At 60.7% G+C, this 18,714-nt stretch overlaps 1 protein-coding gene across 1 annotated transcript in view; it reads left to right on the top strand.

Annotated features, from left to right (window-relative positions):
- The first annotated feature begins 716 nt into the window (after positions 1–716).
- The window catches only part of LPCAT1 (lysophosphatidylcholine acyltransferase 1), a 46,552-nt gene continuing 28,554 nt past the window's right edge, over positions 717–18,714 (top strand). The window contains exon 1 of the mRNA XM_028090004.2: positions 717–924. Coding sequence (XP_027945805.1) covers positions 778–924 — 147 coding nt within the window. The 5' untranslated portion in view covers positions 717–777. The remainder of the gene's footprint in view (positions 925–18,714) is intronic.

Consider the following 18,714-nt stretch of genomic DNA (forward strand, 5'->3'; position numbering starts at 1 on the left):
CCTCTGTGCACCCCTCGTGCCTGGTCCCACCATCTGGGGGGGGGCCGAGATAGACTGCACACTGCGTCTGGGAAGAGGCTGCTCTCAGGGGCTCCTGGTACAGCTCGCAGCCGGGGCTGGCCCAGACTGGACCAGGGGCAGCACAGGGAGAACCTCCTTCCCTCCGCCTTCCACGTGAGGTCCCAGCGCGGACAGGCAAGGAGGAAAAAGGCAGCAGCTGTCTGGGCCCATTGCTAGTGGAGCCTCGACAGAGTCCGCGCTGGCCTCTCACACGTGAGGCCTGGCTCCTCGTGTCCCCTGGGATTCGGGCAGGTGGGGGGTCTTGTGCAGAGACCTCCTGAGCTGCTGGAGAGGGGGACTTGGCGGGCCTCGCTGCGCCGGGGACAGGCCCGGCCTGAGGGTCCCCGCGGTCCGGCCACTGCGGGAGGCGCGCCGCCACAGCCCGGGCGCCCCTCTGGACGCGAGGTGCAGGACCCCCGCCACCGCCTGCGGGCCCCCAGGAGCTGAGGTCAGGCGCCAGGCGCGGGCGGGGCCGCCTCCCGGGGCGGGGCTCTCAGGACACCCCGCCCCCGCCCGCCCAGGCCTCGCCCCGCCGGCGCCCCCCGCCCGCCCGCCCCGCCCCTCGCGTCACGCCGCCGCCCGCCTGCGCCTGCGCGGCCGCCCGCCCGCCCGCCCGCCTCCCGCCCTCCAGCCGCGGCCGCCGCGCATCCTCGGCCCGCGCCCGGCTCCGCATCCGCTCTGCGCCCCGCGCCCCGCTCCCTGCGGCGGGCGGCGGCCATGAGGCTGCGGGCGCGCGGTCCCCGGGCCGCCCCCGCCTCCAGCGCCGCCTCCAGCGTGGGGGCCGGCGACGCGCCGCGGCTGGCGCCCCCGGGGCGGAACCCCTTCGTACACGAGCTGCGCCTCAGCGCCCTGCGGAAGGCCCAGGTGGGTGCCCGCCCCAGGCCGGGCCGCCGGGGACGGGGATGCGCGGCTGGGGAGGGGTCTCGCGGGCCCGGCCCCGCGGCCGCTCCGCCGCTTCCAGCGGCCTGCGACCCCAGCCCTGCGGCCGGCTGCCCTCACCCCATCCCCGGGGCCCTCACCGTGCTTCCCGGCCCCACACCCCCTTTCCCGGATCCCCGGATCGCCACACCCGCTTCCCTTGGCGTTCCGCGCCGAGCGGTCCCCGGGTCCCGCGTCCGTTCCCGCCGCGTTCAGGCCCCTCGAGGGACCGGCGCGGCTCCCCCTGGATGTGACTTGGTCACTTGATGAGCTCCATGTGTGGGACCTCATTGGTCATTTGAGTCCAGGCCGGAGACGGGGGTGCGAGCCGTGTGAAGGTTTTCCTTCGGCAGGATTTCCGCCTCTGCGTTTGCAAGTTGTGTTCTGGGGAGGGTGCAGGGGAGGCTCCCTTGGGGGTTCGTCTGTAACGGAATCGATTTTATGCATCCCCGGTTCCAGCGAGGGAGGCAACGGTGTGCAGTTTCCATCACGTGTTATGTGTGGAGTCCCCTGGTCCTGGCTGAGGGATGGACGCCTGCGGGAAGCGGTGGGGCCCCACACTTGTACTTTTTCTTACAGGGCTTCTGGGGGAGGGGGGGGAATCCATTCCGCCGACCTGGTGGGGTCATTTCCCGACCTGGTGGGGTCATTCCTGACTTGGTAGGGTCCATTCCCTGACCTACATGGTTGGGTTATTCCCTGAGCTGGTGGGAAACATTCCCACACCTGGTGGGAACATTCCCTGACCTGGTGGGGTCGTTCCTGACTTGGTAGGGTCCATTCCCTGACCTACATGGTTGGGTTATTCCCTGAGCTGGTGGGAAACATTCCCACACCTGGTGGGGTAATTCCCGGGCAGTGTTGGGCCTCAGCGTTGACATTCCTGCTCTCTGGTTGTGCATTATGTTTGCATTTCTGTAAGATGTTGCTCACAACACTGCCTTTCTTTTAACTCCAAAACTGTAATAGAAGCAGGCACAACTTTAGGATTTTAACAGTTGTGCAGTTGATGGAGAGTAGCCAGACATTTTGGGGGTGACATTGAAATTCTTCTTTAATGCATAAAGTTATTTTTCTGAAATCATACTAAAGTGAAAAGTTCTTGAAGTTTGGTGTTGTTGTCCTGGGTTGTGTGCTTTTCTTGAAGCATCCTCTAGGTGGGCTTGGTTACCCTCCTGGGAGAGGGAAAGGGTAGGCACAAGATTGGGGACAGGGGAGGGAGGGGAGGGTGGCATCCCGTCTAGTGACATGAACAAGCAAGGTTGTACCAGTCAGCTCTCTTGGGCCTTGTCCCCTGTGTCTCTGTGTGTCTGGAGACAGACACCGTATCTGCCCGCCCCTGGTGTTGCCGACACACACCCCCCTCCCCGCGTTCCTTTGCTTGCAGACTTGAACTCATCACCTGCCCGCCGCTGTACCCAGCTGTGGAGGGGTTAGGAGCACAGCCGCTTCTTCTGGGCTCCTGAATGGTGCCCCCACCAGCCCCCACCCCCATCACTCCTGTGGTCCACAGGCCTTTCTTCCCGCACTGCTCTGAACCCTCTGAGGGTGACCCTGGGACCCTGACTCTTCCAGGTGGCTTCCAAGCCCCGCCTCCCCCGTGTCTTCCTGCCTTTGCCTTCTCTGTCTTGGCCTCTCTGCTCCTCCTGCAGGTCTTGGGTGACATATCACCTGCAGGAGGAAGCCCCCTCCTCCCTGGGAGCTGCCCCTGCATCCCTGTCATGCTTACAGCCCCTCCCCCATTACTGGGGATGGACAGGGACCAGGTCCATCCTGCCACAAACTGCTCGTTGTCTGAATGGGGTCCACTGTAGAGACTCGGCTAGTTGTTGAGCGAATAAACATGCAGAAGGGATGGATGTCTGAGCAGAGCCAGAAATCCCCCGCACCCCTCAGGCAAGGGGCACAGGATTGTAAATTGGGGGTTTAGAGCAGCTTCTAATGGGCTCTTCTTCAGCGTGAGGCGGAGATTCTGGTTTTAGATGTTGGCGGGCAGCTTCTGGAGACATTCAGAAAAAAGAACAGGTGGGTGGAATGTTTTAGCCTCCTGGAAAGGGAGGGATACTTTGCATACACCTTGTTGCAGTGTTTCAGAGGCCATGTCAGATACTCATCAGAATAATCGTGGTGTATTTTATGTGTTCATAACAGAGCTGTGGTTACTGCTCAGTTATCCGCAGTGTGTGGTCCAGGGTATAGAGCTTTTAACTGCTAAGTTCCAGTTCTGCTCCACAGAAACATTTTGCTTTTCGCAAGCAGGGCTCTGCAAGCTTTTTACCTTTACGTAATACACTATGCTAAGGTTTCCACAGAGGAAACTAGCCTGCCCAAGCGAAGAAAGTCGGCCTCCAAAAACAATAAATAAATGAATCCTGCAATGACTGAGACACCTAAGGGCTGCTCGGAAACTCCCCTAAATTCTGAGTTAGGCTAAACCAGCAAGGGTGCCTGTGTTCACCTGCTGCTGGGGAGGGGCTGCCGCTGTCTGCAGATTAATGACCAGTCCATCTGTCATTTAACTGCAGATTTAGCAAGGAGCTTAAGCATCTCTTTGGACAGAAAATAACTCGTTAAGATAGGAAAAACTTATAGTATCATATTGGGTAGTCGTGTGGTGATCTGCTGTTTTGGGGGTCATAAAGTAGTTTCTATCCCCGGGGTTTTTCGGGTACTTTTGTTGGAACCCCCGGGTGTGAGTGCATCCCAACTCCAGCTCTGATGTTGCCCCATCTCTGAACTCCCAGTGACGAGTGCCAGGGAGAATTTACTTCCTGGAAAGCGGTCTAGCTTCCTGTACACATTGGAAGTGAGTCCTCTGTGGGAGGATGCTGCTGCGTGCCCCCCCTTCCCAGTTAAATCCACAGAGAGGATTATCATGAAGGTTGAATGCAGGGACAGACTCCAGCCCAGCAGCCCTGCAAGGTGGCCTGAGTGCAGTTTAATTACCCAGAAGTGGATGATCTTTTTCTCTGAGTTCCTGTCCAAATGTGTGAGTTTTGATTAAAAGAAAGAAAGCAGCAGCAGGTGCTCCGGTTTCAGCCTGCATCCTGAGCAGGTGTGGCCCCTCTCGGGCAGGGAGTCCCATGCCCCGCAGACTTCCAGGCCCGCTGGTTTCCACGTGCTTCTCTGACCTGCCAGGCTCCCAGGCACCCACCCCAGCCCTCCTGCTGCCCCTGTGTCCATTCATGATGACAGCTCTCTATCAACCCCAGCACTCTGCCAAGAGTGTGGAGGGAGGGGCATGCGGGGAGATGACCTGACTCCAAGCTGGTGTTCTGAAGGGGCTGATGGCAGTAGAAACCAGGGGGGATCACGCTTCCAGGAGAGCGTGTGTCCCATGGGAAGACAGAGAGGGCTGGCTGCAGCAGGGCAGGTGCCAGGCCTCAGGTGCCCTGCCTCCTTCTGACAACCTGGGAGCCTGATGGTACCGCCTCTCTTGGTGCGCGTGTAGCCCAGTGAGGTGCAGGGGCATTTCTCCCGTGTCCTTGCCGTGCTAGTCGCTCAGTGGCAGCCCTGGAGGCAGGTGGGTGCAGGGTCGTGTGTCATGTCCCTGAGTCCCAGGTAGGGAGACTTAGGTCCAGGGAATGCAGTCCCCAGAGCCCCCAGGCAGGCTCAGGGCTCAGGACAGGTGAGCTCTTAGGGGACTGGCTTTTTCTTCTAACACACCAAGAGCTTCCTGACATCTGGTTCTAATGTTCTAGAAGGGTGTACCTGTAAACTTAACTGTGGCTAGTGTGGAGGGGGCGGGGGGAGGCCCAGGGTTGGAAAGACTTGACTTTCCATACTCCATGCTCTTGTGTCCTGGAATACAGGTCTTTAACGTCTATACACAGGTCTTGTGTGCGTGTTTGTGCACACGCACAAAAGTGTAGACACACACACAATTGTGTTTTACATTTTTTTAAATTTATTAGTACTGAGTATAAAGTACTATCAGTCTTATCTCTCATTTTAGAAAATCAGGATTTTGTCCCTGAAAGCGGCCACTCAAGCGCCCAGTTGCAGGAGGAGGGAGCTTGCCCTGCTCCGATCCCCGTGGGCATCCGAGCCCCAGATGCTGGAGGAGGTCCAAGGAGGTGCCCCGGGCTCCTTCTGCTCCTGTGAATCTGAGCACGGCTCCCACGAATCATGTTTCACAAAGCCTTGCCTCTGCGCCGCCCGACCAGAGACCAGTGCCTTGCCAACCGCTCTGCCCTTGCCCCTTCCTGCTGCTTCGTGCCCCTTCGTGCCCCTGGGGCCTTCAGCCGGCACAGCCAGGACACAGTGCTGCGGTCCCCAGAGCGGCGGGGCTGAGCTCGCCCCTCGCCCAGTCCTCACGCGCTTGCTCTGATGTGTCAGGGTGACCTTAACCTTTCCCAAACTGGTGTTTCTCATGTTTCTAGTGTCCCGTAAGCCTTGAGTGAGGTTGTTCTTATGAAAATTAGCCCAGAAGACAGTGTGTGTCTGTGGGATTGCAGTGTTGACCTTCTCAAGCCCGGCCACCAAGCAGCCCTTCGAGCCACGTCTTACGGTGGCTAACTAATCGGCACGTTCCCGGTTTTGCTCCACGTTCCAGCCTCGCGAGCTGAGGTGTTGCCAAGCTCGTTAAACGCTGTCCCTAAACGTGCACCCGGCTGCGGCTCCCAGTGTCTCCGATGTGCCACACAGCTGCCGTGGACTGCCCTGCGCAGAGCCCCTGGCTTCGTCCCCTGCTCGTGTGCAGGAGCTGCCGCAGGTGCTGGAGACCTGGCCTCTACCCCCAGAAGTCGCATTTCCATCTGAGGGCCAGAGGACTGATTTCTTTTCTCTAAAATGCTCCTTGCCACGTGAAATCTTTTCTTAAAACGTCTTTCACGATTTTGATATTCCAAACCCCTAGGATACGGATGCAGAGCTGGCTTTCACAGGGTCCCTGAGGTCTGGGGGGTGGGGACCAGTGTGCCCACCCAGCAGGGTCTCTGCTCCATGCCCGGCACCCCCAGAAGTGAGCCTGGGGCCCCGCAGCCAGGGGTCCAAGGCTGAGGGGCTGGTTTGGACCAGGCCCTGAATGGTCCTGCGTGCAGGGCCAACAGCCGAGCAGAACCCCCTCCCTGTATACGTGGGTCTTTTCACCGGTAGGAAGGAATCGTCAGTAGGAAGGAATCCCTGTGCCATGGGACTCATTAGCTCCACATCCTCGAGGGGGCTCCCGGGCCACTGCAGCTCAGCACATCCCAAGCCCGGAGCCCTCCTGCTCCCTCACCCCGAGCACTCAGGACCACTTTCGCCTCCTGCCCCCACCCAGGTGCACCGGTCAGCAGCCGCCACCCCATGCCCTCCCATTCCACCCTAATTGTGCTTCTGCGTTGTGCTGAGGAGCATTTGGATCAGTCTGCTCCGCACATCCCCGGTGTACTTGGAAGAGTGACCACCCTGGCCGGGGCTGACTACTCAGGCTCCTACCACAGGCTTAGTGTCAGGCCCATTCTCACCGCACAGATGTTACTGGTGGGCCAAGAACTTCCCCGCGGGGTCAGAGCCAGGGTGCCCTGGGGAGCTCCCCGCGGCTGGGGGTCAGAGCCAGGGTGCCCTGGGGAGCTCCCCGCGGCTGGGGGTCAGAGCCAGGGTGCCCTGGGGAGCTCCCCGCGGCTGGGGGTCAGAGCCAGGGTGCCCTGGGGAGCTCCCCGCGGCTGGGGGTCAGAGCCAGGGTGCCCTGGGGAGCTCCCCGCGGCTGGGGGTCAGAGCCAGGGTGCCCTGGGGAGCTCCCCGCGGCTGGGGGTCAGAGCCAGGGTGCCCTGGGGAGCTCCCCGCGGCTGGGGGTCAGAGCCAGGGTGCCCTGGGGAGCTCCCCGCGGCTGGGGGTCAGAGCCAGGGTGCCCTGGGGAGCTCCCCGCGGCTGGGGGTCAGAGCCAGGGTGCCCTGGGGAGCTCCCCGCGGCTGGGGGTCAGAGCCAGGGTGCCCTGGGGAGCTCCCCGCGGCTGGGGGTCAGAGCCAGGGTGCCCTGGGGAGCTCCCCGCGGCTGGGGGTCAGAGCCAGGGTGCCCTGGGGAGCTCTCCGCGGCTGGGGGTCAGAGCCAGGGTGCCCTGGGGAGCTCCCTGCGGCTGGAGGGGTACTTACAGCTGGGGCCTAGGGGCAGGATGTGGTTAGGGGGCTCCCTACAGTTGGGGGGCAGGGCCTGGATGTTCCCTAGGAGCTTCCCGCAGATGGGGGCCTGGAGCCAGCATTTGGGTGAAGCCAGCAGTTGGGGGTGAGGTTGAGCCAGGACGTGCTGGGGGTGCGCTGTCGGAGAGCAGAGTGGGCAGGAGGTGCCCAGGTGGGAGCACCTGCAGCTGGTCTGGACATGGCAGGACTGCTCCTGGAGGGGCCCCCTTGGCGAGCAACTCAAGATGCTGTTCTCCTGGGCCCCACAGGCACTCTGCTGGTATTTGCTGAACAAATGGAAGCAGCTGGGAATGCCACAGCGCTTGAATTTCAAGATTCTTTTATTCAGACTGTGCCAAAGGCCCTGGAGATAAGGGATTTCCTAGGGCCACACAGCCTGGCTGCGTCTGTCAGCGTGAGCGGGTCTGTGGGGGGCAGGGTCTGTCCGGGGAAGGGGGGAGTTCTTGGTGGGGTTCTCTCAGTCTCCTCGATCCCTGCCCCAAGGGCCGACCCCAGGGGCCCCACCAGGCACCTCTGCACCCCCCCATTCCCTTCCCCTGCTGACTGAAGCACCAGCGAAGGTAAACAGCTGCCCGCTAACCGCGCACCCTACTGTGTGCGGGGACCACCCCAAGCTGAGAGGGTTGAAACCTGGGAGGATGTGCGGTTAGGAGGAGGGAGTGCCTCACTTTCTCAGACCGTGAGCCCCGAGCAGAGACCTGCTCTGTCCTGGACCACAGCCAGCGGCTCCGAGCGGCTCCTAGCAGCCCGGGAGAAGCACTGACTGTTAGTAAACAGATGAGCTCATGGCCCCGTGGAGCTCGCCTGAGCGCGGGAACTCGGGTGGTCCCTCCACCGGGGCCATTCTGAGCCTGTGTGTGGGGATCATCTGCTCAGTGGACCAGGCAGGTCCTTCTCTGTACGTGGTCTGTGCACCTCTCCCTCCCTGTTCCCGCTCCCTCCGTGTTTCCCATCCCCTCGGGTGGGGGTGTTCTCAAGAAAAAGCCTGTGCCCCCTGGGATGGCCTTTCTGTTCCACTCACCAGGTTGCCTGTGGTGTGGGCCCTGCACCTGCCCCCCCCCCCCCAGAGCGGCCCGTCCAGCCCTGCTCAGAGCCTGAGCTTCTCTGCCCATCTTTGGGACTCTGCAGTTCCTGGTCTCTGCAGGTGGGAGGTCTGTGCCTAGAAAGCTCCCTTTCTGAGCAGCTGTGCTTCCTGGGTGTCCGGGGCCCCCAGGCGAGATGCCTATGGGAACGGGTCAGGTGCCTGCAATCTCTAAGCAGGGATTTGGAGCCCATTTCTGCGTTGGATCTGAGCCTCGTCCCTGGAGTGGGGCAGCCGGCCCGGAACTCCTGCTCTTGGCTGTGTTTCTGCTTCTGTCCCATCCGTTCTCAGCACCTGCCAAGAGAGGCGGGCCCTGCTGGGTGCTAAGCTCTCAGGGGTGAGTGGGCAGCCAGGGAAGGGCCTTTGGCCTGCAGTTTGGCTTATTGTGGGATTTCACATCTGGAGCCTGCGGGAGCAGCCGCTTGGAATCAGAGACCACAGGGTCTCCAGCTGAAGAGTCCTGAAAACCCTGAGGAAATGTGATTTTATAGGGAACAAGTGGGTATAGGAGGAGGGGCGAGGGGAGCCCAGAGGCCAGCTGGTGGCAGGGAGGGGCGTCAGCAGCTCCCCCCCACTGCCCCCCAGGGCCCTGCTCCGGGCACTTCCTCTTCGCTTCAACCCCAGCAGCTGTTAGGGATCTTTCTCAATTCCCTGAAGGAAAGGTGCTCCCCACACAGCTCTGCCCCCAGGCCAGCCGGCGGCTGCATCTGTTGCCCTGCCCACGGGGCTCTGGGCCAGGCCAGCTGCAGGCCCCGGTTGGTCATCAGGAGCCGCGCTGGCTCTGGCCTGTGGTCGGCACTTGGCACGTGCTCGCTGACCTAGTGAACTTGTTCGCTGCCGCCGCTTGCACACAGCCCTGGGTGAGAGCCCCGAGCTGCTGGCTACAGTGCAGGTAGCCTGAACCCTCATGTGGCAAGGGGCCAAGACCTTGGGGATGCCCAGACTGGCGGGGGCGGGGCAGGAATCTGCGTTTGTAGTAGTATTAGGAGCACCAGGGCTCTGGGTGCTCGGGTGGAGCGGGGTCTTTAGCAGAGGGCGCATTGCGCTCCCCCCCCCATGCCAGCCAGGGCTCCGAGGGCTGAGCTCCTACCGGGGGACCAGGGCGGCCGCGGCAGAGGCCGTGGTGACAGTGGGGGGTGCAGCGGGGACTTGGGAGGCCTCCTCTCAGCCCCCAAGCCTGTCCACCCCTCACCCACTCACCTGTGCCGCGGGGACGCAGCGCTCAGCAGGCCGGGGGCTTTCCTGGGCCTGTCCTCCACCTGGCCCACCGCACCTCCTGGCTGCCTCACACCCCTGTCCCTCCCCTGCCTTGGGGCCCAGCCTCGCCGTTCAGTGTCTTGCTGGTCCTCCCTGGAGACCCTGAGGCTGTCTACATGGCAGGTGTCTCCTGACGTCCCCAAGGGTGCACCTCCCTGGCCCTCATGTGGAGGTTCCATAGCTCGTCTGCCCTTAAGTGTGGACCAAGTGCCCTGCCCAGGCCCCTCTGGCCCCCCGCCCCGAGGTCCCTGCTCTGTTTGCCTGGGGGGCCTGAGCTGCCCTCCGCGCTGATCACTGTGTGGTTGTGACCCTGTGACTGTGGGCCCTGGTTCCCCTGTGCTGGGGGCCTGCAGGCATGACCCCGGGAAACCCTCGGTGCTGGGGGACAGAGCTGGCCTTGGGCCCGAGCCCCTGGAAGGCACAGACCTCCACCCCTGGGCCCTCAGACTCTGGCCAAGGGGCAGGTGAGGAAGGACTGTGTGGTTTCAGTGGGGTTCCTGGTGTGTCTCCCTTGGTGATAAGGGTGCGTGTGTAGGGTCTCCTGATTGCAGGGCAGTTCTGATCCCATAAGGAGCTGCATAGGTGTTGCTTCCTGTGTGGACCATGCCATCAGCTGTGTGACGGGTGGTAGGTGCGCTGGTCTAGGAACATGGCTGTGCTCGGGCCGTGCGGCAGATCTGTACGTTCAGAGTGAGTTTCTGAGGGACACTCTCCTGCACCAGACTCCAGGCTGGCCGCATGTGCCCAGATGGGATTTGAAAGCTCCTGAACACAGAGACCGCGTGCATGCGGGGAAAGTCGGGGTTGCTTGCAGGTTCAAAGAAAAAATAGCTGTTTTAGCAACACTCTATTTAATTTTAGATTTGAGTGGGAGAGCTGAGAAGAAATAGCTTGTGCGTAGCAGTGACTGTGGTCCTGGCAGGAGAGGGTCCTCAGTCACACAGGTGGACACACGACGTCAGAGTGTGGGACAGCTGAAGACCAGGGGCAAGAAGACCAACGTTCACATGTTAGCGAGAAAAAGATGAGGGAGTCCAGTGTGAAGTGGACACAGGATTAAATAGGATGACCGAACACGCAGAAGGCCGGCTGCCCCGGAAATGGGGTGCCCAGCGAAGACGGACCTGTCCCGCACCCGGGGCCTTGCTCCTGGCAGCCGTCCCCACCTCCCCGCGCTGTCAGCACCTCGGATTTCCAGCCTTGCTCTGGTTCGTCTCTTCGCGGGCAGCCGTGTGTGACGATATGGCAGAGCTTACAGCCACTGTTGAGAACGAGGCTCTTTCTCTTTGCTTTTGAGATAGGAAGCTATTCCGTATCCCAGACAAACCTGTGCAAGGGTTCGCGTCCCAGTGTACCCTACGTTTAGGAGAGGTGTTTTGCGGATTGGAGTTGGGGGAGCGGTGGGATGGGTCTTCTAAGGCTGGTTTGCTGGGTTTGCACCGGGAGGTGTTGGGTCCGGAGCTGATGCTCTTGGAGCTCCTTCCCAGGCTCTGCGGCCGGGAGTTTGTGCGGGAAAGTGCTGGATTGTGCCAGCCACCAATGGCACTCCTCTGACCGTTGCCGTGCTGTTCCCAAGCTCTTTAGAAAGAAGACAAGTCCTGTGTCTGTTTTGTCATTGTGTCAGCAGAGCGTGGCCCCAGGAGGAAGAAACTAGCGCCCCGAGGCTCTTTGGAGCTGCTCCCTGCCCAAGCCAGGCTGAGTGAGGGGCGTTGGGCTGTGGCTTCCCAGTTTCAGAATATTCTGTCTGTTCTAAGTCAGGATTTTGAAAAACAACTTGCTTTAGATTTTTTAAATATGCAACAGCCAGAGAGAAAGATGGATCCCGCAGGTACAGTTCCCCTGTGTGTATCTCACGTGGCCGTCTTTCCGCAGAACCCATGAGGCTCGTCCCACATCTCCTCACGGGAAGAGCCTGGGGTACCCAGACTGACCTTCCTGGGGGCCGTTTGAGGCAGTCATGAGACCCAGCCCCAGGAACCAGGGTGTCTTCCCTCCACCCCTGAGCCCCAGTGCGGCTTGTTTCGGAAGATGAGCCTGTCCTGCTGCACGGACCCGGACCCCAGCTGAGCTGCCGGGCTGCCCGTCTGCATCTTGCTCTGCCACGGGGCGCACACACTGTCTGGGTGGCTTAACTGATCGGGGGTAGTGGATTCTCTGTCGTATTACCCCCAGAACCACAGCCCTGCGGGGACTTTGATTCTAAGGCATTCCTTCAGCTGTGCACAGTGGGTCCACTCCACCTGCTGTGCGCATCTGGGCTGGGAGCGCCACCGAGGGCCCAGGAGTCTGCAGCTTCCCCTCCTCGGCCCTGGGAACCCATCCTGGTGGGTGTGGGCGGACCCGCAGGTCAGGGTACCGATTGTCCTTCCCACTTGGAGTCTGAGCACCCTCAGTGCCAGCTCAGGGTGCCTGCGGTCCCGCCAGGGCCCCCCATGTTCACTGTGCGTGCAGCACCCCCACTGATCGCTCCATTCCCCCGCCTCCTCAGGACCCACCCCTGCTAGTGATTGTCCACCTTCCGGGCATTCACTCAGGCCACCGGCCATCCTGGAAAATCCTGCCTTTCAAATGTTGTCATCTACGTGATGTGAAGATAGGAGCCCTGTTTTGTCTCTTCTGTCCCTGCGTCGTGGTCACCTCGGGATCTATCCTTGTGCCCCAAGGACCTTGAAGGTCCTCCCTCTGGCTGCTAACATCTGTCACAGGTGACCTTGGGCTCACTGTCCCCTGGTGGCACCCCTGGGCGACACCCAGCCCTGCTGCTACCAGCAACACCCACGCAAGCCGCTCCGCGGGGAGCTGGACCGGGCCTGCTGGCTGGCCAGGGTGACACACGCAGGCTGTACCCGAGTCGTCCCCTGCGGTGTGGAGGGTCCAGCACCCTGACGCATGGCTTTGTGGGGGAGGACTGGCCCCGAGGCCATCCCCAGAACCTCAGGAGCACCCGGCCTCCCCGTGGCGACGCTGCAGAGCTCTGGCCACCCAGCACGTAGGGGCCGGCACCTCTGGCAGTCCACATTGGCTCCCGATCCTCCGTGTCCTCCAGCAGCCCCCGGGAGTGGTTCACTGGGACTGAGGGTGGACAGAGCACTGACCGCGTGTGAGCGGAGTTTTCAGACGCTGGCCTGGGCTTGGGCTGCGCACCCTGTCCGGCCGGCCGCAGCCAGCCGGCGCCCCTCTGTGCCCGCGCTCCCGTTTTCTCTGACCCTGTGGGGAATGCATTTCTCTTCAGCGTGGTCGTCAGTGTGTTTCCCTCTCCTTCGGAACCGCGATAATTATTCTTTTCCACGATGAAAGCACACCGGCTTTGGAACCCCCACCGCCACCGAGCCGAGTGCCATGAAGCCAGCACCCGCCGCGCGGCCCGGTGCTCGCCATGTGCCTTCAGGCTGCTGACCTTTCCTGTCAGAGCGGTCACACTGACCCCCCTCGCGCTCCCCTTGGGCATCTCCTGCCTGTAGATTCTGTGTCAGCATCTCTCACAGCTGGCTGGGGGCCCTCGGATGGCGCCACTCCCGTGTGCGCTCTGGGGTGCACGGCATCTGGGTGCATGGCCGGCCTGTCCACTTCTGTCAAGGACACATGTCACTGTAGTGACCCGCCGGGCACGGGGACAGCGTGGGTGGAGACAGCGTGGACCCATGTCCACTCCCGGCAAGGTCACATGTCACCACAGTCACCCACTGAGCACGGGGACAGCGTGGACCCATGTCCACTCCCAGCAAGGATGCATGTCACCACAGTGACCCACCGGGCACAGGGACAGTGTAGGTGGAGACACTGGGGACCTGTGTGTGCTCCCGGGGCCTTTGTCTCTTAAATAGCTCGTCGGCGGTTACGTGTTGGTTGTGAAACACAAGGCACTTGCTCGCATGAAGACGACGTTACTGGTCTTGGCAGAGAGGAGGGAGTGGCCGCCATGTGCGTCTGAGCTGGCCATTGTGACCAGAGGTGCCCTTGGTAGAGAGTTCCAGACGGTACGTTAAGTGAATTCACTGTGAATTGGTGAATGTTTTACATTAGATCCAGAATTGTCCTTTCTGCATCTTATCACAGGAGATTGGAGACATGCACCGGTGCATCTGCTCAGGCAGGATGACGCCACAGGTGGGCAGCTTTAGCAACAGGCGTTTCTGTCTCCCGGTCCTGGAGGCTGGAAGTCCAGTCTCCAGGTTCCTCCTCAGGCCTCCCTCCTCGGCGTGTAGACACCATGTCTCCAGGAGCCCTCACACAGGCCTCCCTCTGCATGTGTCTGTAGCCTGATCTCTTCTTAGAAGGACACCTGTCATATGGAATTAGGGTCCACTCTAGTGACCTCGTTTTACCTTAATCACCTTTTAAAGGCCCTGGCTGCAAATACAGCCACATTCTGAGGTCCTGGGGAGGGGGGCACACAGTTCAGCCCCTAACACCAAAGCAGAGAAAATGTAATGAGCCCCGTGCCCACCGTCCCCACCGCGGCAGTCACCAGCCTACGGCCGCTCTGGTCTCACGGACACCCGACTCTCCTCCCACCCACAGTGACTGGGAAGCAAAGCCCAGACTTCACCATTTCAGCCACGAATGCTCCGGGGTGTATCTGCATCCCAAGGAGGAGGACCGCCAGCCCCACACGTGACGGTGCAGGCAGCCAGTCTGCATCCCCACACGGGCGCTGAGCCGGGTGCATGCATCAGCCCCACCAGCCCCACGGCCTCACACACGCTCACCTGCACGGCCCCTTCCAGCGTATTTGGGGCATTTGTCCTGGAGAGTTTCCTGGTCTGCCGATTGCCTCCCCTCATCTTCCATGTTTTCTGGGAAGTGGTCCTTGATCCAGAACTGAAGAGATGCCATTTCTGTTGGGTTGTGCTGTGGGCCTTCCACATACGGCCCGTGTGTGCGTGCCTGTCCCCGTGTGCGCAGGCCCCTCCCTCACACCGGTGTGCGTGAGCCGTGAGGTTCTGGGGAGCCCGTGGGGAATGCTCCCGGATCCCCCCCGTGGCTGCCCTGAGGGACGGTCTCATGGGACAGACCATGTGGGCCAGCATCACACTCAGGAGCCTGCGTCCCTCCAAAGGCGACCAGCGAGGTGGGGTGTGTGCAGACGTGCATGTGCGCCTGGGGTGATGGACGCAGGGTGCAAGCACACGTGAAGTTCCCGTCAGTGCATTGATCTTAGTGGTTCTGCCGGGGGGGTCTCCGGAGTCCAGGGGCCTTGGCCACCTTCCTGATTTCCGCTGTACCCCACTGTCCCCCGCTGTCCTGGTTCATCTTCCACATTTTCTGCCCCGGCCTGGAATTGGCTTTGCTCAGGAGTCCTGGCTCCTTCAGGCAGGGAATGGCGTTCAGAGCCCGGAGGCAGCCGTGATGTTCCCCCTGCACCTTGGTGGGTCCCCACCGGGGTCTGCTCACTGGGGACTCCTGATGGAGCATGCCAGGTTAGAACGGCTGCTCCATGACACAGAGGAACCGTGAGCTTGTGTGTCCGCGTCTGTTCACGGTAATCCGCTTCCTGATGGACAGTGTATCGCAGCCAGCCTCCAAGGCACATAACCTCGCTCAGCCAGGGAGTCTGAATGTAGGTTCTTCTAGAACAGGGTTGCAAACCCTCAGCTCGCAGGAGCGAGCACACGGTTTACTTGACCTGGTGCTTCTCAGGGTGACCGGGCTGCTGAGGGGCAGTGGGAGCTTTGTGGAGGGGACGCAGACGCAGGTCCTGCGTTGCCTGCTCGGTCTGCAGCGTTCTCCCCCGATGCTGCTGCTTCGTCCTCCGCCCCCACCCAGGGCCGTCACCTGGGAGCGAGGCCAGCACTCTGTCCCCGAGGCCCCTGCCCTCCCGCCCACGCCTGCCCCCTCCCACGCCGCTGTCCATCCATCCCTGCCTGCACAGGTAGCATCTGCTGACCCACCTCCTGGCTCTGAGAGGGGCTTCTTTGGGAGTGGATCCCAGGGGCTGTCCCTGGCCGGGGGTCTGAGTCAGTGTCCGGCACAGAGCTGGCTCTTACTTGGGTTGTGGGAAACGGAGCCCTGCCCTCTCCACAGGACACCCCCTGCCTCCCTGCACGTTCTCCCTGGCGACTATGATCCTAGGGCTCTGTAACTCCGCAGGCTTGCCCTCCAGGCCGGCCGAGGAACAGAGGTGCTCGTGGTGCCCTGGGGGAGGGAAGCACCGAGGCCAGCCTTGCCGCTAATTACAGTGCCTTGTGAGTGCTCAGCCGAGCTGCCTGGAGACGGCACGACCGCTCCCTTTCATCTGCCCCGTGCCCTTTGTTTTCCAGTCCAGCAGGACTTTCTACCAACGTCTTTTTGGTGATTGTGGTCTCTCCGCAGCCCCAGCACACTTGAGAACGTCCACGTGGCTGACACGGCTGTCCTGGCTGTTGTCCTGTGGCTGGAAACACTGAGTGTGCTCGGGCAGGCTCAAGCCCTGGGCCAGTTTGCACAGGGCGTGGTGGACAGCGAGGATGCTGGGAGGCCAGTGGCTGCGCCTGGGGGGACACGGGCCACAGAGCCTGTGTAGACAAGTGGGCCAGGAGGTGCAGGAAAACAGGAGGGTCCAACCAGGGGGCAGCCTGGAGCTCAGGATGAGTGGTCAGAGCCCACAGAAGGTTCTGGAAGGGGCTGCATGATGCCTTCCAAGTCCTACCCCTTCTGGGGACAGTTTCCCCTCCTCCAGGGCAAGGCTGAGCCTGGCAGAAACACGCAGGCCCTCTGGCTGGGCCAGGTGAAAGCAGGTCCCCCCTGCACCCTGTGGGCTCCTGAGGGGGCTTGCCTTCCCCAGGCAGTTGACACAGCACTCCATAATCTGCCTGTAGAGCTACTTCCTGCCCCGTCCTTCAGGGTCCACGCGGTTCACTGTAGGTCTGTGACTCTCGGACCACATCGCGTGTCCACCTGCCCACTCATCGCTGTGTGTTCTCAGCGTGACTGTTGAGAAAGAGGGTACTTCTGAAAACAACACTGGGGCGTTTGCCTCAAGAAGTTAAAAGGGACATTAGAGTTGAGTGAGAGAGAGTCTGTAGGAGCTAAAATTAATGTGACCAACTGGTCACAGTAGAGACAGTAAATGCATCCAAAACTGGCTCAACAAACATTAATAAACTAGAAGAATATCTGTCAACATAGGCTGAGAAGTTTTAGAGGCCCAAATAATAGCAAGTACACGATGGGTCGGGGCCGGGTTGTTGTAAACACACGGAAGAATGCAGTGGGCAGCTTCATTCGATTATCCTGAAAACACACGATGGGGAAGTAATCGGGGGAGGAAAAAAATCTGCTGGGGACTTTCAGAGAGGTTTTTCTCTGACAAAACCCCTGAAATGAATTCAAGCAAAAGTAGAAAGTCTAGATAAACAAAAAAAAAAAGAAAAGAAAAGCGAAGAAACCAGCGAGATAGATAGATATATCTCTTGGTAGAAATTCCCCTGAAGAGCTGGCTCACTGGTGTGTGGACGTCCCTGCAGGGCCCACCCAGGGGGAAGTTGTGCGTCTCCTTGCCCCCGACTTGCCCCCGGACGCATGCTAGCAAGCAAACTCAGCAGCTCCAGAGAAAAAAGAAGCCCTAGCGGGTAGCCAGCCGGCACTGTGACCGAGGCTTTCACGTTGGAAACGCAGTGGGTGCGGCATGTCGCGTACGTGGGCTGAGTGAGCTCGAGCACCGTAATCTCCCCGTAGTCTCCCCGCTGGATGCAGGGAGGACAGCACAACCTGAAGCAAACGCAACTCTCAAAAAACCAGGGGACCAGGGGAGGGAAGGTACGTTCTCATTAGGGAAGAACATTTGCTACAACTTACAGTAAGCGCCCACTTGAAAGGAAACATTGTCACCAACGTCACCCACAAGATGCGATCAGCGGCCTCTCCTGCTCAGCCTGGAGGCGGTGCCCCGGACGGACGGGGAGGAGGCCTGCACAGGCCCAGGCCACTCCGGCTTGCCATCCCCTGCCAGTCGTGTGGTGATGCAGGACCGCACGATGGCGTGCGTGGCTGCAGGCCACGTGGGGCGGTTGGGACTCAAGATGAGCTAGAGCATCAGGTGAACACTGGATTTTCAAGACGTTATGAAAAAGTGTGAAATACCTCATTCATAATTTTTGTATTGAGTCCGTGCTGAAATGATAGTGCGTCAGATATATGAATATGTTACATTAATTTCATCCCCTTTTATGTTCTATATGTGGCCACTAGACAGTCTAAAATTACATACGTGGCTTGCATCGTATGCCCACTGGGCAGTGCAGCCTTGATAGAGGCCCCAGGAGAATCTACGGAGGGTCTGTGGGGCCAGTCCGCACAGCTCAGGTGCAGATTACAGGGACCCAGCCAGGCGAGCCGCTGTGGGGCCCTTCGGCCTGGGTCAGCCAAGCGGCTGGGCGATGTCACTGTGCACCTTCTCTTGGCCTCTTTTCTACCCTCTCTGCATCAAAACCCTGCATTTCTGAAGTGTGTATTATTGCAAATAATTATAAATTGCATCTATTGATCATAAATCCCTTGCAGGTTTTAAGTTTTGTCATCCCTCCCCCCACCCTGTTTTCTAATTAACCTCCTGAGATTAAGTTTGTCCCAAAACGCACCATTCCTGACTGTGTACCCCAGGTGAGAACCAGAGCATGGCTTTGTGCCTCGGAGTGCTTGCTTTTAGACACAGCCATCCAGCCACCGTGACTCTCCCTGACTTGGCCCCTCTGGCGAACATGTCCGTCCTTGCCCCCACCCCGTGTTTGCAGCTGTCCCCCTCACTGTGGGGCCTGCCCATCCCCACAGAGCCCCTCCCATGGCATCTTCCCAGCCAGACCCGTGGGGGCGTGTGAAGCCCCCAGTGCTGCTTGTTTGAAGGCGGGCTGGCTGAGCCCTGTTCTCTGCTGGGCTCCTGCCGTGACTTCCTGGGGCTGGAGAGCCCCGTGGGGTCCCTGGTCTTCCTCGTGGCCACAGTCCGTCTGGCCAGCTCCGTACCTGCTGGCCCCCTGCATGGCAGCTCAGCACGGCAAAGGCATCCCGGGTTGGGCTGGGACTCGGGAAGCTAAGAAGAGCAGGGCGCGTGTGCTGGGCCCAGCTAGAGAGGGTCTCGGGTGTGGGGCTGCGGGGCTCTAGGGTCCGGGCGAGCTCTATGGTCCATTTGCCGTTGCCACATGGGGCTACTTGAGGCTGGAGCGGGATGGGGCGCAGCAGCATGATCGGAGACGCTTGGCAGGATATCCTGGGCCACCTGCCCCACTATCGTGTGAGGGCAGCACCCTGGGCCCGGGGCGGGTGCCGCGTTTCCATACGGATCCGGGCCCGGCTTCGCACGCGGAG

The sequence above is a fragment of the Eumetopias jubatus genome, unplaced genomic scaffold, assembly GCF_037043125.1.
Source record: "Eumetopias jubatus isolate StellerSeaLion01/CBP00866 unplaced genomic scaffold, mEumJub1_p1.0 scaffold_5, whole genome shotgun sequence".
Classification (NCBI taxonomy): Eukaryota; Metazoa; Chordata; class Mammalia; order Carnivora; family Otariidae; genus Eumetopias; species Eumetopias jubatus.